This window comes from Oenanthe melanoleuca, chromosome 3 (genome assembly GCF_029582105.1).
Source record: "Oenanthe melanoleuca isolate GR-GAL-2019-014 chromosome 3, OMel1.0, whole genome shotgun sequence".
Classification (NCBI taxonomy): domain Eukaryota; kingdom Metazoa; phylum Chordata; class Aves; order Passeriformes; family Muscicapidae; genus Oenanthe; species Oenanthe melanoleuca.
In genome coordinates this window covers 16,852,926-16,873,167 of record NC_079336.1, presented here as the reverse complement: position 1 = coordinate 16,873,167, position 20,242 = coordinate 16,852,926, and the positions used below count along the sequence as shown (strand labels likewise).

The following is a 20,242-nucleotide window of genomic DNA, read 5'->3' as shown; positions in this document are numbered from 1 at the left end:
CAATGTAATAATGGCAAGGCAACTTAAACAATCCCTCCTTAGAATTTTTCTTCCTAAAGAGTTTACTTACCAAAGTGTCTCAATCACTACTATTCCAATTCTCATGAAAATGTACCAGATCCCTTTAATGTCTAGTATTTATGTTTAAGCACTACTGGTTATCAAACATGTACTCTAGAAGCTGTGCTAAGGCACGTGGAGGACAAGGAAATGTTTGGACAGCCAGCACTGAATATCATGGCTGCTAAATCCCAATATTCTCCTAAAGCTGCAGTTCTCTGAAAAGATGACTTTGACATCCACCACCCTCTGCAGGCCCTCGAGCGTCTGTTAAGTCCTTTTGAGAAGTGCTGTTTGCTTTCTGTCCTTTAATCAGCCTTAATCTTGTAACCTCCCTCTTGGCTTTCTTCTGTCCTGAATTTCCAGAATAAGAATAAACATTCATATCAAATGGATACAAAACTCTGTCCTATTAGATTTTCTATTATAATCTACCTATTAGATTCAGGTAATCAAGTGGCCTAAATTCAGTATTACACAGTTATGATTTACCCATACCTTAAAGGTTTTCCAAAGCTCCCACTCAAAAAAAAACAAAACCAAAAAAAAACCCCAAAAACCAAAACTGATTTCCATATAGTTACTAGGATTTGCTTGTTTAACAGAATATGTAAGATAGCCAAGTTACTGATTGGGGTGGTATGTCTTTGCAGCTAAACTTCTAAAGTAAATAGCTAATTGTGTGCATATATACAAAGAAGCAGAGGGGGCTCAATCAGTGCCCTCCTTACCCCTAAATGAGGTGCAATGTGCAATTCTGAATGAGAGAAAAAAAATCCTCACGGATCTATTAACTACCTCCTCCAACCATGTGATTAAAATTGTAAAACCTCACACTTTGCCTCAGGAAAGATACTGTAATGCATGAGAACTATTAAGTAACAAATTTCTGCAGCTCTAACCATCCGTATAGAAATTAACAAATACAAAAACATTTCAGTGACTCCTAGCTTAAGCCCTACTATTCAGTAGTACAAGTATAGAGAAGCTGACACAGATAACATAACAAACGTGTTTGCTTTTCCTGTATACCTGCATAGAAAATAAACCCATGTTGATTGCAGGTAATTACTCTCCAATTCAAGTGCACATTAGCCAATCTCATAATTGACTGGAAAAAATTAAGTCGAACACTTGAGATCCAGAAGATATGGAGAAGCTCATCTTCTAGTCCCTTTCAGATGAAATGGTCAATTAGTACCTCTGGGACAACACCAAAGAGAAACTAACAATGCTAACAAGAACCAATATGCATTTAAAAAACAAACAAACAAAAAAAAAAAAAAAAAAAAAAAAAAAAAACCCAACAAAAAAACCAAACCAAAACAACTCCTTAATGGAAAGAGGAAGCCAGAGACAAAGAGCTTGAACATAATCAGGTAAAGAGAACAATAAAGATTAATTGTTCCAGTTTTCTTGAGACCTGTTTTTTTCTTTGTTCAAGCTACCCTGCAAAATAACATGATAAAAGCAACAGGTGCTGACACTGTGAGGCACACACAGGTCAGTGTTACAAGCCTATCTGTGGAGCAGTTGCCAGTACCAGAATGCCAGAGCAGACCAACAGGCATCTTGTTAGGTGACCTCCTACCAAATAAACCAACCCCAAAGTCTGTCCCAGGCCCAGCTATTTTGGGCTGCAATATATACCTCTGTACAAAAAAAAAAAGTTTATTTCACTAAGAGGAAAATACAAAACACTTCAATTTAAAATCACTTCTTCAGAAGCCTGTCTTTAAGGTAAACTCATGAGTACTCAAGACAGCTAGAAACACTGACCACAGCCCTTCCAATAGATGGAGAATAAACAAATACTCAGTATCATCAACTAAATATTGTCTCAACTGTAAAACAAATGCCATAGAAGAAAATATGGGTTTTTCCTTCCTAGAAGTTGGTTTATATTTAGTGCTTCAGGCCAGAAAGAAGTACAGCTCAAAGTTCAACTCCAAAACAATTACAGCAGTTCAAGTTGTTGCTGCCATGTTAGGCCTTTTCCTCCCAGTGCAGCAGTCTCTAGTCCCAGGACATCAGCACTTTGGTTGACAAGCTCCTTCCCTTGCTAGTCTATCAGCTTCTTCATTTCCTCGGAAGCCAGCATGGCCAGGAACATGCATCTGTCAGGACAAAATACAGGAGTGTTAGATATGGAAGAAACCAGAAAGAAGTAGATACATGAAATTTGATCAAGCAATGTTCTATCACTGATAGTACAGGAGCACCTCCTCATCTAATATTTAGCCCTTAGGTTTTCTTCCCAGGGATTTTCACTGTCTCTCTTCCTGCAGGGAAACTCTTGCCAAACTGTGACTATCATCTTAATGGGAATTAGCAAAAAGCAGGAGGATCAGCTAACCTACCTTTAAGAAATGCAGACAACAGCTCCAATTCAAAACTTTCACCATCCTGCATTCAGTGCTTAAACTGAGTTAATCTTTCCCCAAAAGCCAAAGACCACTATTCCACTAAAAGCCTTGATAGTTACAGCACTCACTCAGGATACATATATAGAATATTAAAAGATCCTCTCAGTTTTCAGATGTCCTAATTGTCCATCCATCAATCAGGAACTGAAAAAAACTTTATACTCTAAGCCAGAAGTAAGGGTGGAGCAGGAAGGTGAGGAAGATCTGAGATGGGACAAGCATGAAGTGTGTGTGAGATGACATTAGATTTACATGGCAAGGTTTTGGTACCACGTGGGGGGCTGTAGGTGTGGATTCTGTGAAAAGACACCAGCAGTGCCCCTACATGAGAGAGAGCCAGATCCAGACAGCTCCAAAAGGGACCCACAGTTCGACACAGCTAAGCCCATCATTCCAAGCTGATGGCTCTTCTGCAATAACATGTTTAAGAAAGGGTAAAAATGTAGGTCAGTGCAGAAGGAGGAGGTGGTCCAAGCACCTGAGCTGAGATTCCCCTGCAGTCTGTGTTGCAGACCAGTCAGTCAGCCTGTCCCCCTTACAGCCCAGGGAGAGCCACAGTGGAGCACAGGTTCACCCACAGCCCATTGAGGATTATGTATACATACACTCCTCCTGAAACAAAATTCTTCCCACTTTTTTTAAGAGATTCAGGTTTAAGTATGCATAAAGAAATATCTTTTAACTATGTAAAATATTTCCAAGAACAGCTGAACTTAGTTGGTCTTTAAATTTTTATGCTTTCTCCTCAATAGGAAATAGGAGTAGCTATAGAAAATCTAGTCAGCCTGTAAACTGCAGTCACCAACTCTAAAACAGAATAACATGAATACCTGCAATAAATTCCCAACAAAAAGCTGCACATTAAATATCTATATGATCCTGTTTTCTACAGAGTAATGCCAGAAGCTGAGTAAACATGTCATTAGCAGCTACAAAGTCAACTGTATATCTATATATATTTTATCAAATCAGTAGTCTTATACCATGATTAGGCTAAAATTTAAGAGCAAAGGAATATATTCCCAGAAGTACTAAGCACTGACATTAGAGGTTACAGAAAAATACATTTTACCAGAAATACCTGTATAGAAGTTGATTTACCTCTTTACTGGAGAGCAAAACAATTTAAAAATTGTTATTTTAAAGACCTCATCAATTTTTCTTAGAAAAAACACAGTTAAGGCACATAAAACTAGAGTTAGTTTCTTTGGGGTTATACACATTCAGTTTTCCCAGTTTAAAGACACTCATGCTTGAGTTACTCCAACAAGCATCCTAAAGGGTTCTAAAAAACAAATACAAAAATTCAGCTATGGCACAAAAAAAACGTTATGTTCCAAGGTTATTTTTCCAGGAACCAAAACTGCATCTACTAACAGCACTAATAAACTAAAAATAATTATTGCAGGCATTTCCTAAGAAGTAATAAGAGACAGGAAACAAATACAAATATTCATTTAAATAAATGAAATACTGGTTCCAAGAATCTAGGTTATGTTGCCAATTTTCTTTAAACACAACTAGCAGCTTCTCTGTGTTTGCAGTTTTACTTAAGGATGCACAATAATGTGTTCTACAAAAGTGATAGTTATGATCACACTTTTAAGTTTCTACCAGAGACATGTTTAAGGTGTCATTAAGAAAAAGAAACAAGGAACTTACCCACTGGATTTCTATGTCTTTTGTTAGGTTATCAAGTCTTTCAAAATCTTCTTTGTTTATTACACTTCCCCCTGAACTTGTTCTCCAACCATTTGTTTTCCAGTTGTCAACCCAGCTCGTAATACCTGTGCAGAGGGAGTATCACCATAAGAGTGCTATTAAAGAAGCCAGCAAGGATCAAGTTGCAGCCAACAACCTTTTAACAAATCATTACCTCTGTACTCAGGCAAAAACACTGGAGACAAAAGATAATTCTCATTTGGTTCTCTGCTGCTGTCTTTCAGGATTGGATTTTTTCATTATTACCTGAATTACCCAACTATGTTTTTCCAAACAGGTATTTAATATAAAGGCTACAATATTATAAATGCATAGTACACAAATTATCTCATGAGCTTCAATAAACTGAAGCTAAGGGTTTGCTTGATGATACAGCAAGCAAAGCCTATGCCTCACCAGAGAGTTTTCTATATTACTTCCTAAGTAAGGATTTTTTTTTTTTAAATCTTTGCTGGTGTGGACAATGTAAGACATCTTTACTGCTTTCATGGTCTGAACCAAATAGGAAAACTCCGATCTTGCATGCCAAACCTCCTAAAAACCAAATTACATGCATTTGTGCTTAACTAAAAGCCTCCTTCTCTGGCATTTTTGAGTAATAACTCCTAGACATATCTACAAAATAACTTTGGTTAAACAAGAATAGAACCTGCACCCCAGTGACCCAAAATGCAAACTGAAACTGCAAGCAAAACCAAAGAGACTAAGACAAAACCAAAAAGAGTGATATTTAATTTCCAACCATATGTTACAGTAAGTTTTTGTTTAATGCTATTTCAAAGAAGACCCACAAAATCTCCAAAGTGATCTGGAAACAACAAAAACATACTGTTTCTGTAAAACTGAGAAAACAGGAAAAAATACTTATGCAATTCCAGATTATCACAGGACAAAATCTGAAGATCTTGAGGAAAGAGAAAGAAGTTTCTCTCAGAAATTAAGTCTTATTGGCTGCTTCATATGGTATTTATTGTAGAAAATAAAACTAAGTTTTCCAGGTCTTTTAACACATACTCTGAGCACATATCTCTGGCTAGTCTTCCAATGTAGCCTAAAAGTTTGGAAGCAAGAGAATGTGCATGTACTTCACACGTGTGTGTTAAATACAGTCTATCCAATACAAGCAGAACAACAAAAACTCCACAGGTTACCACACTGACTTCCAAGTAATTTCCTGAGTACAGCCTATACATGAAGAACATTTTTCTAGATTTTGTGTCACACTGCACACCTCAAGACAAATCCTGTTGTAACTTCTGTCAGCATTTACTGTAACAGACACTTTGACTCTACTTCTGTTTCATGCAGTTAGCAGGCAATCTCTGATACCCTGAAGTTTTCTCTCAAGCAGTCGTGAGTGATAAGTTATGTACTGTCTTCCTAACATTCCTCTCTCCAGGACTCAGAATGTTCTGTGGGTCTTATATAATGGAAAAGCATGCACTGTGTCTTTAAGGATCAGGAAAATTAAAATCATTAACTTACCATTAATGGTAAACTTGCTATCAGTGTAGATTATTAATTTCTTGATGTTTTGACTCTTGGCTTGCTCTATTGCTTTGCAGGCTGCCTTAAGAACATTTGAAAACAACCACAGTTCAGAAAGGATTCTGACCATATGGAATTAAAATACCAACAAAGTACCTGATGCTAACACAGAACTACAAAGTATTTCTATAACCATTTGTGGAGAGGTTATCAACAAGTTTTAACGCAGAGTATCCCAAAGGTGTGTATTGCAGATGACACCTTGATGATTCAGGCAAAGAGGCAGGCACTTAAGTTTCAATGGCAAATAAAACCTCATAACATTCTGATGTTCAACTATGTGCTGAAGGAGTAGCTCTCTGACTCGTTTTCTAACTATCAAAACCTCTAACAACACTAAGGCATTTTCTCCAAAACTCTGAAGAGGAAGAATTCGTATCAGTTTCAACAGCCTGGAAGCCTTAACAGGTTGAGGGTTTTTTGGTGCTCTGAAATATAACAGGAAGAAGTGGCTGGGTGTGAATGTAGAACTGAAAAGCTCTTTAATGACCAGTTGGACCACTGGTACACCAACACCACATCTAAAATGAACTTTTAGTTTTTAAGCAGATCAATTGCCCATTTCAGTTCATCTCCAAACATGGAGTGTGAGATAGCAGCAACACCATAATTAAGAGGAGATGAGAAGGCTAAATCTGCTATTGTCAACAGAAGTTAGGAGCCTAGAATTGTTTTTTATATTTATCTAAGGATTATGATACTCTGATCCTGCCATCATAAGACACTGACTCTCCTCTTAACCAATACTCAGCAGCCTTCACTCTAAGGTTTGAAACATACACTTTAAAGGAATCTATATAGATTTGAGCCAGACTTTCCAAATGTAAGACTGTTTAAATAGCTGTGCTTGGTGACATTTGGGAATTCTCCAGGTGAATTACATAGTTCAAAGCCAATAAAGACCAGTAAAAATTGGAGATAACTACTTGTTTGAAGTCATAACTCTTAATGTTTTGGTTACTTCCCTTAGAGCTCCATACTGATTTCTGGAAACCAGAGTGGAAACAGGCATGAAAGTGCAGCTGCAGTCTAACATGGAAAAGCATTTCAGGACATTTGCTACTTACATGGATTTCTGCTCTTTGATTAGTCTGCCGTCCAGGAAGTCTTTCACTGGTATTTCTGTGTCCAAAGAACAAATAATACATTAGTTATCCCAAGTATTCAGAATGGTGCAGAACAGCTACACATTAAAAAAAAAAAAAAAAAAAATAAAGACAAGAATGGCACTTTTGTTTTTATAAAAAATTATGAATGGATATTCTAGCTCTAGCTTTCTCTTCCATAGAGCAATCTGCATATGCGGACCTGAGATCAATATGACACTACATTTGTCACCTTCTGTGCACACAGACTTCCATTTTAAAACTTTCCACATTACTTGAATTCTGGCTTTATCCCCTGAAAATATTATTTCCAATTGATTTTTCCCAGAGAGGCTGCTTTCTTAGTTCCCCTCAGTATCTCCTGGCTCAGTCTCATAACACATTATAAGTCTCAACAACAGTTTCATATTTAAAAGGAGGCTGGTATTGTAAGTCACATAAAAACCAAACAGAATACATTAATTAAAAAAAAATAAAAATCCATTGAGCTACTTACAAAGGGTGGCCTGGTCCCCAGTAGACACCTATTCCAGCACGTGCCCTGTTACGTCCATTACCAGTGCAACAACCATCTGTATAAACAACTGCAAAGTCCCCTACAAAAAAATTACCAAAATCAGAAGTTCATGCACTTTTTCAAAAACATTGACTATTTCAGATAGAAGAACAGTTTGCCAGCATATTAATCCCCAAAACTTCCCTCCCCAGACAACCCCTCCAAGAGGTAACTGCAGAAGCCATGTGAATTAGCAGCACAGAACACAAGTCCTGCTGCAGCTTGACACCCTCACTGCTGTCCAACCAGTCATCCTCAACAGGAACTTCTGCCTCAAGTCCCATACTTCTCACTACAGTTCATGTCTTCTTCAAAACTTCCCAGATACATCCAAATATTTAAATATAATCTGCAGCCCAGAAATCACACCTATAACAATATGATTAAGCTATATATTCATACCAGTTAAAGACCAATCAATATTACGCTGAAAGACAATGTGAACAAATAGATTATGGTTCACATTTTCATTTCAAAAAGAAATAATGGGCCTGATGCTACCACATACAAACCTCCCTGATAGCTTTCTAATAGTTACACTTGTTGCTTGTCACATAATAAACAAATGAAAATAATTAAAGGAATGATCATAGACCTCACCCATATATGAAAACTTATCTTCACTGACTGTTGGTGTTGAGCATGCTGAGTGTACTTCATCGTGCTTTACACGCTTTGGAATCTGCTCTTCGTTTGTAGACTGTTCATGTGGCCTTTTATATGTACTGTAAAACACGGTATTTAATTCTGGTTCCTCTCTCCAGCTACCACTTTCTTGTGTTACAGCTGGAGGACCAAATGCCCCTAAAAAAAACAAAAACAAAAACAAAACAAAACACAAAAAAAAAAAAAAAGGAAGTTCGGCAAAATCAAATTTTATTTGAAACGACTGCTTCTAAAGACAACAGTTGTTCGCAACTATTAGCATGGTTAGTCCGTTATCTGGCATCACCCCAAACTATTAACGAAAAGAAACAGAATACACCAGTCATTCTTCATCCTAAATCAAAGCGAAGAGGAAAGACATGCAAGGGCCTTTACACCTTAACGCGGACACGGAACAGGCAACGCTCTCCAAACACCCACATAAATGTTTTCACTGCACTAGCACATCGATGGCCGTGTCCGGAGGCCATGGGCACGGCGCTGCGCCAGTGAGAGGAATGAAGAGGGGCTGGCGGCCGCGTTTCGCTGCAGCCGCAGCGCTGGCACAGCCCCGACCCCGGCAGACACCGCCCGCCCTCCTTCCCCTTCTCCCCCCGCACCTGCGGGCTCGGGCTGCTGCGGCCCCGGCTGGCCGGCGCGCACGAAGCTCCAGGCGTCCTTCTCGGTGGCGAACTTCTTGAAACTAGCGGAGGGGAACTTGTTCACCTGCTCCTGGCACTCCGCCCTGCAACAGAGCGGGAGGCGGTGAGGCAGGGCCGGGCGCGCTCCCCGCTCCACCACGGCCCTTGCTCACCAGGTGCGGTAGACGCCGGTCCGCCGGCCCTTGCGCACTGCATAGAACATGGAGCCGTCCCTGGGGACAAAGCAGGAGTGGCTGAGCACGGCCACGACCCAGCGCAGCATCGCGCGGCCCGGCCGCCATCCGCGCCCCCGCCCCGACCCGCACCCACCGCCGCCCCGCTGCGCCTGCGCGGGGGCCTCCTACGGGCCGCCAGAGAGACCAAAGCACCAGAAAAATCCACAGCGCGGGGCTTTGTGCGGCTCGGCTTTTGGTTTGGTTGGTTTTGTTCCCTCCCCCCGCCAACAATGGCATTTTAAAAACCTAAATCAGCTGTTGTTTTGGGGGTTGCGTATGTGGTTTGTGAGGTCGCAGCAGCTTTACACAAACCAGCTCGTTCTGGAAGCCCCATTTGCTAGCAGCAAAGGAGACCTCTCAGGTGCGCTGACATGTTTAGCACATCCAAAAGGCTGGAGCGGAACAAGGTCATTAAGCTGGTTCTCATCCTGCTGTCCAGGCTCCAGGTGCATGTGTTCCAGCTGAGCCCTGTGTCGACATGGCCTCTGGAGTGAGGAGAAACATCTTCATGGAATAGCAGGGACGTTAGTTTGGGAGGGACCTCTGGAGATCATCTGCCTGTGTTTATAAATTACTCGCCAAAATCGGGTAGGTCAATGAATAAAGCAGTTTATTAGTTCGTTGATAAGGAACAGGCTGGGGACGTGGGCAGTCTGTGCTCTGCCAGCACGTCCACCCTACCCCTGGTCACTGCCCCTTTTACAGGCAGTTTCTGGGTGGGCTGTGACATGCCCCTGTGCTGGGGTGCAAGCCCGACCGTGTCGGCCAGGGCCCCAGCAGCCGTGGCTACAAGCCCCCACCTGGTCTGGACAAGGATTGAACGCGTTCTCAGGTTACACTCCTAGAAAGCAGGTAACAGCAGGAACAAGCTTGCTCATGTCCAAACAAGCTCACATTTTCCTTCTACATAAAAGTGGATACAATTCATGATTATTGTGAAAAAATAATAAAAACAAAAAAAAAAAAAATTAACAATTTACAGCAAAGTGATTTAAACAAATATAGTGAAATTATTAAGTATTCTTACATCTTATGTCCATGCTTTATTTTGGATTCAATATTCTTGTTTATATTGATCTCCTCGTGTATTTTCATAATGACATGAATCACTATGTAACATCTCACACCATGGAAGGGTCAGCTGGTGCAGGTGACACAGGAGCATGTCCTGGGGGGTTTTGAATGTCTCTAGAGTGAGAAACTCCATGACCTCCCTGAGCAGCTGCCACTCTCAGTGTAAAACAATTCTTCCTCATGTTGAGGTGAAACTTCTCATGTTTTAGTTTATGGCCACTACTCCTCATCCTGCTGCTGAGCACTACCAAAAAGAGTCTGGCCCCATCCTCCTAGCACCTGGACTGGGAAAACAAAGCTGAGAGCTGGGTGTGTGCCAAAATCAGTACCCCGGCTTCTGACAAGAATGAAGTAGCACTGGTGTGGCCACCTCCAGAAAGAGCTTAAGGTATCCAAGCTGCTGTTGTACTCATAGCTCTAATACAGATCCCTGGGACAAAGATGACCACATGGTGCCAGAGCTGCAGAGTGTTTTGTTCAGATTTAAAAGGGTGGGCCAGTAAAATGCCAGGAATATAAAACACTGGTGTTGCTTTTGCCTTCTGTTGCAAAACCAACAAATTAGCTCAACATTACACATAATTACTATGTGTATTAGTTGGATAACACTTCTCCTAAAAAAACCCCAAACCCAAAGAGCTTATGTATTTGACAGGCCTTGTTGGAACAGAGAAACAACTTGGTCAGGGTTGTATGAAAATATAATTACTGCATTTTCCTTGCTTCTTCCAATATATTCATGGGACTGCACATACTCATAGCATCCCATTGCTGTTGGGATACTTTTGTTACACAATCTGACTAATTTATTCTTTCCACTTCTTCACCTTGCCTATTCTGCTCGGCATAAGAACCTTCTTAATTATATTACTTTGTAGTGACATAACTTCTTTTAAAGATCACAGGTCCACAGTGACTCTTAAAAACCTGTCAGATATTTTGAGTACCAGGCATGATTGATCACTCCACATCCCTCTCTTAATATAAATTCAGTGTTCAAAAGGAAACATCTCTCTACGCTTTTTTTCTCCTTGCTCTTATGCAGCATCCTGGTCTGTTCAGCAGCACTCACAGCATGGAGATGGGAAGCTGCAGATAGTCCCATTGCAACTTTATTCATTAACTCTCTGAACAGTCCTGTTTTGATCCATCCACACATCACCTGTTCTTTCTCCCTCTCACGAATGGCTTCTCAGTATAAACTGAGTGCATGCTGCTGGACTGATGAGATGATTCCTTGTTATCTTTTTGGTACTCTTCAATCAGGTTCTAATCACTGTTGTTTAGCCAATCCAAATCTCTAGAAATACTAATACTGGCCATCAGTATGAGCTGAGCAGTTTTTCCCATTCATTGAATTAATGCTAGGAAAGAAGCATGACTTGTGAGAAAAATGGGCACTGAACAATCTGCTTTTCTGGCTATCATAAATTTAGTGAAAAGTCCACAAAGGTTAGAAAACATGATGAGCTGCCTTTTGCAGATGCTAAAGTTGTTTAATCTGGAATGTTGGTGTCTTTGTCAGTTTTTTGTTTACAAGAGCTTATTACTCTACTATTGCATTTTGTAAAGTAACAGACTACACACAGCATTACCTGGTAATAGCAAATGTGTTTGTATACAAGCTTAAACTGGCTGCCCTTAGGGTAATCCAGGGAATCTGAGCACAGAACCAGTGCTCTGAACCCCATTCCTGGGCCTAACATCCCTGGACAGTATGTGCAAAGAGTTGCACACCAGCTTCCAAATGGGACTTTCCCTTGAGCAAGAAACATAAATCAACCAAGAAAAGTGTCAAGGTGGGGATTTTTTTGTCGAGGCGAGGTTTTAGCTTCACTTCAGATATTTATACGGCCAGGCACTTCTACTTGAATCAACATGCAAGTCAGTTCTTTTGAAGTTAAAAGTGCAGTTTGTTCTATTTATCAGTGTGCAAGTGTTATTAAAGCTTTCGCTGTTGGATAATAACACAGTATATAATAAAGAGTACTTCCACTGATGACAGAGTACATTGAGCCCAGAACTCTCATCTAGAGCTAGTACCTGAACACAGCTGAAGACTCATGCATTATTTCCAGCCTAGTAACAGTCTGGTAGCTGTGATCACTGTGACACTGTCTTAGCAGAGCCAACAGAGAGGTAATGTTTGGAGAGGCAAACAAAAACCAGCGCCAGGCTGTCCTGTGCTGGCAGGGCATTGCCCACACTCCCGGGTTACCAGCATGCTCCCTGGTTTTGGCCATGGCTCTCCAGCACAGTCCTCGCTACAGGCCAGGGGTGACTGTGCCAGTACTGCTCCATCAATTCTCCTTGAAAGGGCAGAACATCAGGGTGAGCTCCCACACACCATATTAACGCGGAACGATGGAACGGAGGGCAGGGACAACAACCATCCACTCTCCCACCGTTATTGAGAGGTGGTTGTGGCCTCCTGCAGCCCTGGCGGGAGGGAGGGATGGAGGGAGAGATGGAGGGAGTGAGGGAGAGATGGAAGGAGCTCCGCGGCGCAGGCAGAGCCGCGCTTCCTCCGCGGGCTGCGCAAACAGAACGCACAGCGGTGCCAAGGCCGAGATTCTGGCGGCTCTGCACAGGAGCGGCATTGCGACACCAGAGGCCGAGAGTTCCGCCCGTGAGAGGCGCGCCGGGGGCGGCCCAGGGCGAAGGCTCGGCGTAACAGCGAGGGACAGAGCAGAGCAGCTTTCCCTGCCCTCTGCTCCGCTCCCGGCCGCGGGAAGCGCGCACGGCTGAGGCGGGACGGGAGAGCAGCTCCCGCCGCGCTCGGCGGCACTGCGCCTGTGCCAGCCCCGCCAGGACTCGAAATGTCCGCTCGGGCTTCGCTGCCGCGGATCCGCGGGCCGTTCGCAGCGCCCGCCCTGCCCTTCTTCCGGCTCTGGCTTCACCCGCGGTGGGCGGGGCAGCGCCTTCCCGGGCCGCGATCTGCGCTGCTCTCGCGAGAGCTCCCCCTTTTCCCGGCCGGCGCGGAGTGAGGTGGGTGCCCGGGCCGCGGCCGCCGTTTCCCCGCCGGGGCCGCCGCGATACGGGACCGGGCGTGGAGCGGGGCCCCCTGCGGCACCGCGGCGTGGGGATGCGCCCGATTACCGCCTGCCCGGGGCCCGATGGCCGCCGGGGCGCCCGGGGCCGGGGATGGCCGGCCGGCGGGGTTTCCCTCCTCCCTCGGCCGGCGGCGCCCCGCGGGAGGAAGGGGCTGGGGCCGGGAGCAGGGCCCGGGAGTGCAGCTCGCTCGTCGGGCGGCTCGCGGGGCTCTGGGAGCGGTGGTACCGCTCCCCTGCGCTCCCGGGGCCTTGCAGCGGGCCCCGAGGTGGGCAGGCCCCGTGCTCCCTGGGACGTTTTTCCTCTGGTGCGACGTGCTGGGGCTGGCCCGGCCCGCGGGGCGCTCTCTGGCTTAGTTTTGGAGCGTGTGGCTGCTCAGCCAGATTGCACAGTCTGGCTGTGTTAGGAACAGGTGACACGTGCTTGGTGACAGCCGAAGTGTTCTTTTGCGTTGTAGAGAGGCCATGTTCAGCTCTAGCGCCAAGATTGTGAAGCCTAATGGCGAGAAACCAGATGAGTTCGAGTCTGGTATATCCCAGGTATGTGGCTTTTCCTTGTGCTCTTTGGTAACTCACTTCAGGTTATAGAGAGAGTTTCCAGACCCTAAACTTTGAGGTTGATCCTGTCGATGTGTTTTCTTTTCTAGTTTTACTTGGCAACTGAGTCAGTTAGCCTTTGTTTCCATCAGTTAAACTTGTTGGATGTTGGTGTGTCTTCCAGGAAGTTGTTTTTGATATTGACTGTGGTTAAAAGTCTGTATCTGCTCTTTGGCACTGTGGACACACTTTGGTCTCAGGTGTTCTCATGAACTGAAGTGTATGTGACGGATTATTCTGCAACCTCACTTTTGTAGGCTCTGCTGGAGTTGGAAATGAACTCCGACTTAAAGGCTCAGCTGCGGGAGTTGAACATCACAGCAGCTAAGGTAGGCTGGACCTTCTCCACTGAGAACTGGGTGGTGGCTTATTCTGTGTATGTTTAATTTTTGTGGATGTTAATGTCCTAGGTGAATGGTGTCTTAAGCCCTTATGGCTTGTGATGGTTTTGTTATGTTTTGTTGTGGCTTATCTTCTGGTATTTGCTGCTAGCTCGTAGGATTCCATAACAGTGTTTTTATTAGGATTTTGTAAAAACCCAAATAGCAATTCAGTGTGTTAAATAAGAGTGCTTAGCAATGATTATTCTACTTTATGTTTCTGCAGACTGGGTTTGGGGTCTGAAGCTGGCTGCTCACATGTAGATACTGACTAGAAATGTAGGTATTATCTAAAGTCAGAGTATTAAACTACAATACTTTTTGTAAAAAAAAAAAAAGTTGTTGAGTCTCTTATGTGTAGTTAATAGGTGGTAGATGGATTAAGGCAATAGACTGACTTGATCATGTAGCTTAGCCTGCTTGTACATTTCAATTTTACATCAAGAAAGAAAAAGAAGGTGGCAATTATTGGAAAAGGAGAAAGAAAATTAGTGTTAGAGTTTGTCCTTCTGGGAGACTGGATGGCAGCAATGAGGCTGCAATCAGAAACTTTAGTGGTCTGCTTTTAGTTCTTATCCAGGCCCACCAATACAGACACAGGGGCCTGGCTGCTTAGAGTTCAGTTAAAGAATCTGGGAATGCAGAAAGCAGCTTGGTGTATGAGCTGAGGGGCCTTCAGAAGAAAACATATTTCTCTGGAAGTAGAGTGGTGCTAGATGTCCTTAGTGAAGGGCTTTTAGACATGTCTTTGTTGTTTACTGAGCTGCTTGACTTTAATTTTGAGAAATGTGCCATGGGCATCTGAGTTGGCTCATATGAAGAAGGTAGCTGGTAAAAAACAATCCATCATTCCATTCTGTTGGAGAATGAGGATGTCTCTGCAGCCAGTTTCATGGAAGAAGTGCCTTGTAAGCCTGTGCAAACTTTGGGTTTGATCAACTTCTGGAGAAATAAACCAAGGGAGAAGTAATGTCTCCTAGTGTATTGTAATCCTATTTTGGTATTTGGAGGAGTGATAAATGTTTAGATTGAGTAGTGATGCAGGCCTAGGCAAGTGGTGGGCAGAAGGTCATTTCCATGAAGCAGTAGATTAAAAGTAAGAGATTTGTTCCCCTGAACTTTATCTGAAGTCTAATTTAGAGGCAAGTAGTTTTTGAAAGTTTGTATCAGCACAACTGCTGATGTGATGGTAAGTGTTCAGTATAGTTACAGTTCTAGCACCTGAGTCTCATCCTGCAGAAGGAATGGGCTTTGCTGTTCAGAGGATGGGATTCTGAAGGGGTGGTGGGATTTATTGCCCAATCACTCCTTCACAGCGAAACAAGTGCTCTGATAAAAGTTTTTCTGTTCAGTGCTTTGTCAGTAGAGCATTAAGGCAGGTACTGCTCTCTGATGCTCTCCCTGCCCCACAGGGTCAGAAGCAGGACTATCAATACCTGTACTCAGAGGATTCACAGTCAAACCAAACATTACTTCTCACCTCCAGCTAATGTTTACTTTGCACTTCTGTTTCAGGAAATTGAAGTAGGTGGTGGCAGAAAAGCCATCATTATCTTCGTACCAGTTCCTCAGCTGAAGTCCTTCCAGAAGATTCAGGTGCGGCTAGTTCGGGAGCTGGAGAAGAAATTTAGTGGAAAACATGTGGTGTTCATTGCTCAGGTAAAAAAAAAACCAAACAAAAACCACCAAAACTTTTAGAATCACAAAAATGTTGATTTGAAGGGATATCTGGAGGTGACTTAGTCCAGGCTCAAGTATATTCCAGTGTTGCATTACCTATTCCTGGTAACAGTGATAGTAATTCATTGTACCAGCAGGAGATGTAATGAGTGTCTGGTGAATGTTAGCTAAAATGTTTTCAGCTGGCAGCAGTGGAAACTTGGTGAGATGCAAAGTTCTCTCATGGAGGATATAACTTTCTTGTTCTGGTCTCTCCTTCAGAAGTTTGTTGCACAAAGCTTAAAATAAAAGAAAGCGAGTATTAATAGGAACTTTGCTACACTTAGACAATCTAAGCACTTAAAGTTACTAGGAAAGGAGGAAAAAAACTTCATGCAAATTCTAAATATATGGCAGGAGCTAGAGTGAAAAGGTGTTGGAGTGATCCCTGGGCAGTACTTATGGGTTGGACAAACTAGGGATCTGTCTGCAGAATGGACGATTGGTTAAACTGAAGCTAGCTGAAAATTTTTAATATAATTTTAAGAGCTAGAGCACCTTACCCTTACTCTTTATTTGGCCAAGAAGATTTATTTTAAGGAAGTGCTGTGGCTCACTTCACCCAGAGGCTAGTTGAGCACTGGAGCAGGCCCCCCGGGATAGTGGTCACAGCACCAGCCTGACAGAGCACAAGAAATGTTTGGGCAATGCTTTCTGGCACATGGTGTGACTTGTGGGGATGTTCTCTGAAGGGCAAGAAGCTGGACTCAGTGGTCCTTGTCGGTGTCTTCCAACTCAGCATATTCTGTGATTCTGTAATCCCATGAGGATTCCTTATTGGTTCAGTAATCGGTATTTTAGAAGGGAACATGAGCTTTTGAGCATGATATGACCCAGTCTGGATTATTTATGGTGACTCCATTTTGAATACAGTCGTGGAGAAGCTGTGATGTCTTGGTAGAAAATACTGCATGCGGCTAAAACTTCATCTAGAATGTTTTAAAACATCTACCGTTGGAGTAGGGAAGTAGAAAATAGGTTTTACTGACCTAACATTTAGATCCTAATTTTGGGACAGTTTATATTTAAGCCAGGGTTTGATCTGGATTGTGCAATAGATTATTTATTACTGAAACTAGCGTTTCAATGTCGGATGTCACCTAGCTGTCTGCGGAACTGAGCTGACTACTCTGGTTTGCACCAGAGGCTCAGTCTCCCAGAAGTTTCACATTCCCTGGGATTTCTGTTCCCAAAGAAGTGTGTTCACAGTGCTAATGAGACACAGTAAACTATTGTGGTTGTATTCCTGGCAAGAGGGATGAAGTACAAATATTTTATTTTAGTGCACTGAATACAGGAGTAGTAATTGAGAAAAACAGCAGTACAGCACTTCACCTTCTCCACCGTTCTGTGGTTGCTAATGCTGATGTAACTTTTGGCATACTTAAGTCTCTTCCTTCTTGGCTTTCCATGAATTGGTTTTTAGTGTAGGGGGAGAAGGTGTATGTGCTGATACTGAGAAATGCCTTTTTGTTTTTCTCTTGTTTTACAGAGAAGGATTCTGCCCAAGCCAACAAGAAAAAGCCGCACAAAAAACAAGCAAAAGCGTCCAAGGAGGTTAGTAAATGATACTGATTCAGTATGACAGCCTTCTTTTGTATCTGGTAGTTTAGTCAAGTAATGGTTAGTTGAGTCTTTGAGAAGTCATTTGAGTGATTGGGTGGACTTGTCCTTTCTCCTGCTGCTTGAAGTAGTATCTGTCATTTGACTGCTAAAGTGTTCAGTGGAAAGCTCACCTTTGGGCACTGTGTTGCATTTCTTAGCACTCAATTTTTATTTTCAGCTACAGCTATAGCAAATTTTCAGCTAGTAGTGCTGGCTTAAGGAACCCCAACCTGCTGACTCTGTTACCACAGTGTGCTGACAAGAACTATTTTTTTTTTAAGTTGTAGGAAGAGCCTCTTCCACATCACATGTTAGACTGTGCAGAAGTCAAGGCTGGCACACTGAAGGGGATGCAATGAGGGAGAGAGTGGCTGAGGAGGGGTGTAGGTACGAGTACTAGTCCCTCTGGATATGAATTTGATAGCAGTAGTATAGTCATTTGTGTTAAATGGCCTCCCTGCTCTCATCTAGTCACTTGATTGCTAGACATGCAACACTGCTATGTCTCTGTGGATGTCAGTGCCTCATCTGTATGTTGCTATATCATTATGTAAGTTTGTGTCTTAAAAGTTTGTCCTCTTTGTGACATGCAGCATGTCCTGCTCCCTGCCCCCTCCCCATTATTATACCTGTGTCATGTGTTACTGTATTTTGCAGTCTTCGGGCATGGATTTTAAAAGTAGTTTCACAGTACTCATGTAGCTGCAGTCCTGCCTTTGGAGGACTCTGCCTGCATTGTATTAAAACGAGCACTGTGCAGTGGTTAGAGAAGTTGGCATTTGTGTCTGAGTTGCATGCTGCCACTTTCTGTTTGAGGGAAGGCAGGTGTGCAGGACTGCCCCTGTCTCAGCCTGAGATGAGGTCAGGCTGCTGTATTGTGGATGTCTGTCTCCCTTAGCTATGCCAAGTCTCAGGAGGTGTGAAGTACTGCTCTAGACACAGATGTTGGTTACTAGTGATACTGCCCTGAAACTGCAGATCAGGATGCTGCAGATCAGAAGAGTTACCAGTCCTGTAGACTCATGTAAAATAACCTGGGCCACATTTTCTCATGTTGGCTCACTTCTGGACAGTTCAGGAACACACATGTGGATTTCAAACAGTCTTCTAAACATGGACTCAGTTGGCTAGCTAGTCTTTTTCTGTATAACACTGGTCTTCTAAGCTGTTTGGGTTTAGGCAGATGAAGAAACCAGTGTTTCCAAAACTGAGTCTCCCATGAATGTACTCTGTGCAGCTGAGGATACTTACACACTTAAACTCTTCCAGTCAATGTCTCTGGCAGAGTTGCAGATGGAGCATTTTCGTTTTTATTTAAATATTTACTAAACGTGTAGAAATAGAAGAATGTTTCAGGGCTGTTGCCTCAAAACAGTGTGTGCTCTAAAAGGTCATAAACCTGGCTATTTTGACTTGTATAGTCATTAAGTTTCTGCACTCTGTAGAATTGAGCTTTTCTATTTGCATGCCCTGTGATAGTGTTGTATTGTCACACTGTGGCATTAAGAAGAAAAAACGCCATTGAATTTTCAGCCAAAGCATGCTGTGGAAGATTTAAACCTTGTCAAACTGGAAAATTTTCAAAAGGATGTGTTTTAATGATAGAAATGTGACATTTCAGCCGTACGCTTACTGCAGTGCACGATGCTATTCTTGAGGACCTTGTCTTCCCAAGTGAAATCGTGGGCAAGAGAATCCGCGTAAAACTGGACGGCAGCAGGCTTATAAAAGTCCATCTGGACAAAGCACAACAGAACAATGTTGAACACAAGGTAAATAAAAAACTTTCTCATGCAGGTGAGAGTGACATTATGACAGCCTGAAGAGACTGCTTGGGGATACCTTGCCTTTTGGCTTGTGGAGATGCTTCTGTTTGTATTTGGAGTAATGTGCTGAAATAGAGGCAAAACAGTTTTGAGCTAAAGCTCTAGTTCAACTTGCCAAAGCCCCTGGATTATAAAGTAGCTATATTGGTTCCCTCATGGGATCAGACAGTGTTTTATTGGGCTTTTTGTATGTGTAGGGGTTGGTTGGGCTTTGTTTGTTTGTGTTTTTCTTTTTGTTGTTTTTCAAGTGAAGTGCTTAGTTTTGATGTTAAACAGATGTGCTCAGTAAAGCCTGCACTCTGCTTGGTTTTTTTCTGGTGGGGGGAAATGAGAGGCTTGTGTTTGGGCCTGCTCAGCTCTCGGGTCTCACATTGTTGCAAATCAGAGAGGGCCCAAATACTTTAAAGGAAACTTACCTTTTCTGTAAATCCTCAGCTATCTTAATGTAGAAAAAAATAATTGGCATCAGAGTGAACATACACTGGCAAATAGTATAGTACCTTAAGTATGTTAACTTTGACTTATTTGTTTACGCAGCATGTATAAGCAAGATTTATTTGTCTTCACAGGTGGAAACATTTTCTGGTGTGTACAAGAAGCTCACAGGCAAAGATGTGGTGTTTGAATTTCCAGAATTCCAGCTGTAAAATGCAAAAAATGGCTGAATAAACAACTGTTCATATAACAGAGTAATTTCATTTAAATTTTGAATTCCATAGACACAGACAGGGATTCACTAGTTCATGGGACTTCCCCACTTTCTGGAGAGTGACACCTGTGAATCAAAGTATTAAGTCCCCAGCATTTTAATGATAGCCCTGTTAGGTTTTTCTTGGCACTGTTGCAACACAACTGGATGAAAGAGTCCAGAGTCTGCAAAGGAATTCATACTGAAAAACCTACGTATTCCAAATCTCACCTGGGGAAAATACAGAGAATTACTGTAGAGCAGTGGAACTCCTCAGTTTTGCAGACCTACAGGTTGGAGACCTACATGTTCCTGACACTGGAAGAAGTCAACTAGCAAGTGATCTGTGGCATATGACATACA

At 42.7% G+C, this 20,242-nt stretch overlaps 2 protein-coding genes across 2 annotated transcripts; one reads left to right on the top strand and one right to left on the bottom strand.

The window, feature by feature from the left end:
- Nucleotides 1–1,766: 1,766 nt before the first annotated feature.
- On the bottom strand, nt 1,767–9,057 carry RNASEH1 (ribonuclease H1). Its single transcript, XM_056486762.1, has 8 exons — nt 8,878–9,057; nt 8,684–8,808; nt 8,019–8,222; nt 7,359–7,458; nt 6,824–6,878; nt 5,694–5,778; nt 4,149–4,273; nt 1,767–2,177 (listed from the first exon to the last, which is right to left on the bottom strand). Exons 1-8 carry the CDS (start codon nt 8,985–8,987, stop codon nt 2,091–2,093), a joined length of 891 nt encoding a protein of 296 aa, XP_056342737.1. The 5' UTR covers nt 8,988–9,057; the 3' UTR covers nt 1,767–2,090.
- Nucleotides 9,058–13,210: 4,153 nt separating this feature from the next.
- On the top strand, nt 13,211–19,876 carry RPS7 (ribosomal protein S7). The gene is made up of 6 exons (XM_056486761.1): nt 13,211–13,604; nt 13,919–13,990; nt 15,557–15,700; nt 17,253–17,317; nt 18,987–19,137; nt 19,761–19,876. The coding sequence occupies exons 1-6, from the start codon at nt 13,530–13,532 to the stop codon at nt 19,836–19,838; spliced, it is 585 nt and encodes a 194-aa protein (XP_056342736.1). The 5' UTR covers nt 13,211–13,529; the 3' UTR covers nt 19,839–19,876.
- Nucleotides 19,877–20,242: the final 366 nt, after the last annotated feature.

Coding starts and splice junctions, on each gene's coding strand:
- RNASEH1 (XM_056486762.1), bottom strand. CDS start 8,987: ATGCTGCGCTGGGTCGTGGCCGTGCTCAGCCACTCCTGCTTTGTCCCC. Junction 8,223..8,683: donor GCAGCAGCCCGAGCCCGCAG/GTGCGGGGGGAG, acceptor TGTTTTTTTTAG/GGGCATTTGGTCCTCCAGCT. Junction 7,459..8,018: donor AGATAAGTTTTCATATATGG/GTGAGGTCTATG, acceptor ATTTTTTTGTAG/GGGACTTTGCAGTTGTTTAT.
- RPS7 (XM_056486761.1), top strand. CDS start 13,530: ATGTTCAGCTCTAGCGCCAAGATTGTGAAGCCTAATGGCGAGAAACCA. Junction 13,605..13,918: donor TCGAGTCTGGTATATCCCAG/GTATGTGGCTTT, acceptor TCACTTTTGTAG/GCTCTGCTGGAGTTGGAAAT. Junction 15,701..17,252: donor ATGTGGTGTTCATTGCTCAG/GTAAAAAAAAAA, acceptor CTTGTTTTACAG/AGAAGGATTCTGCCCAAGCC.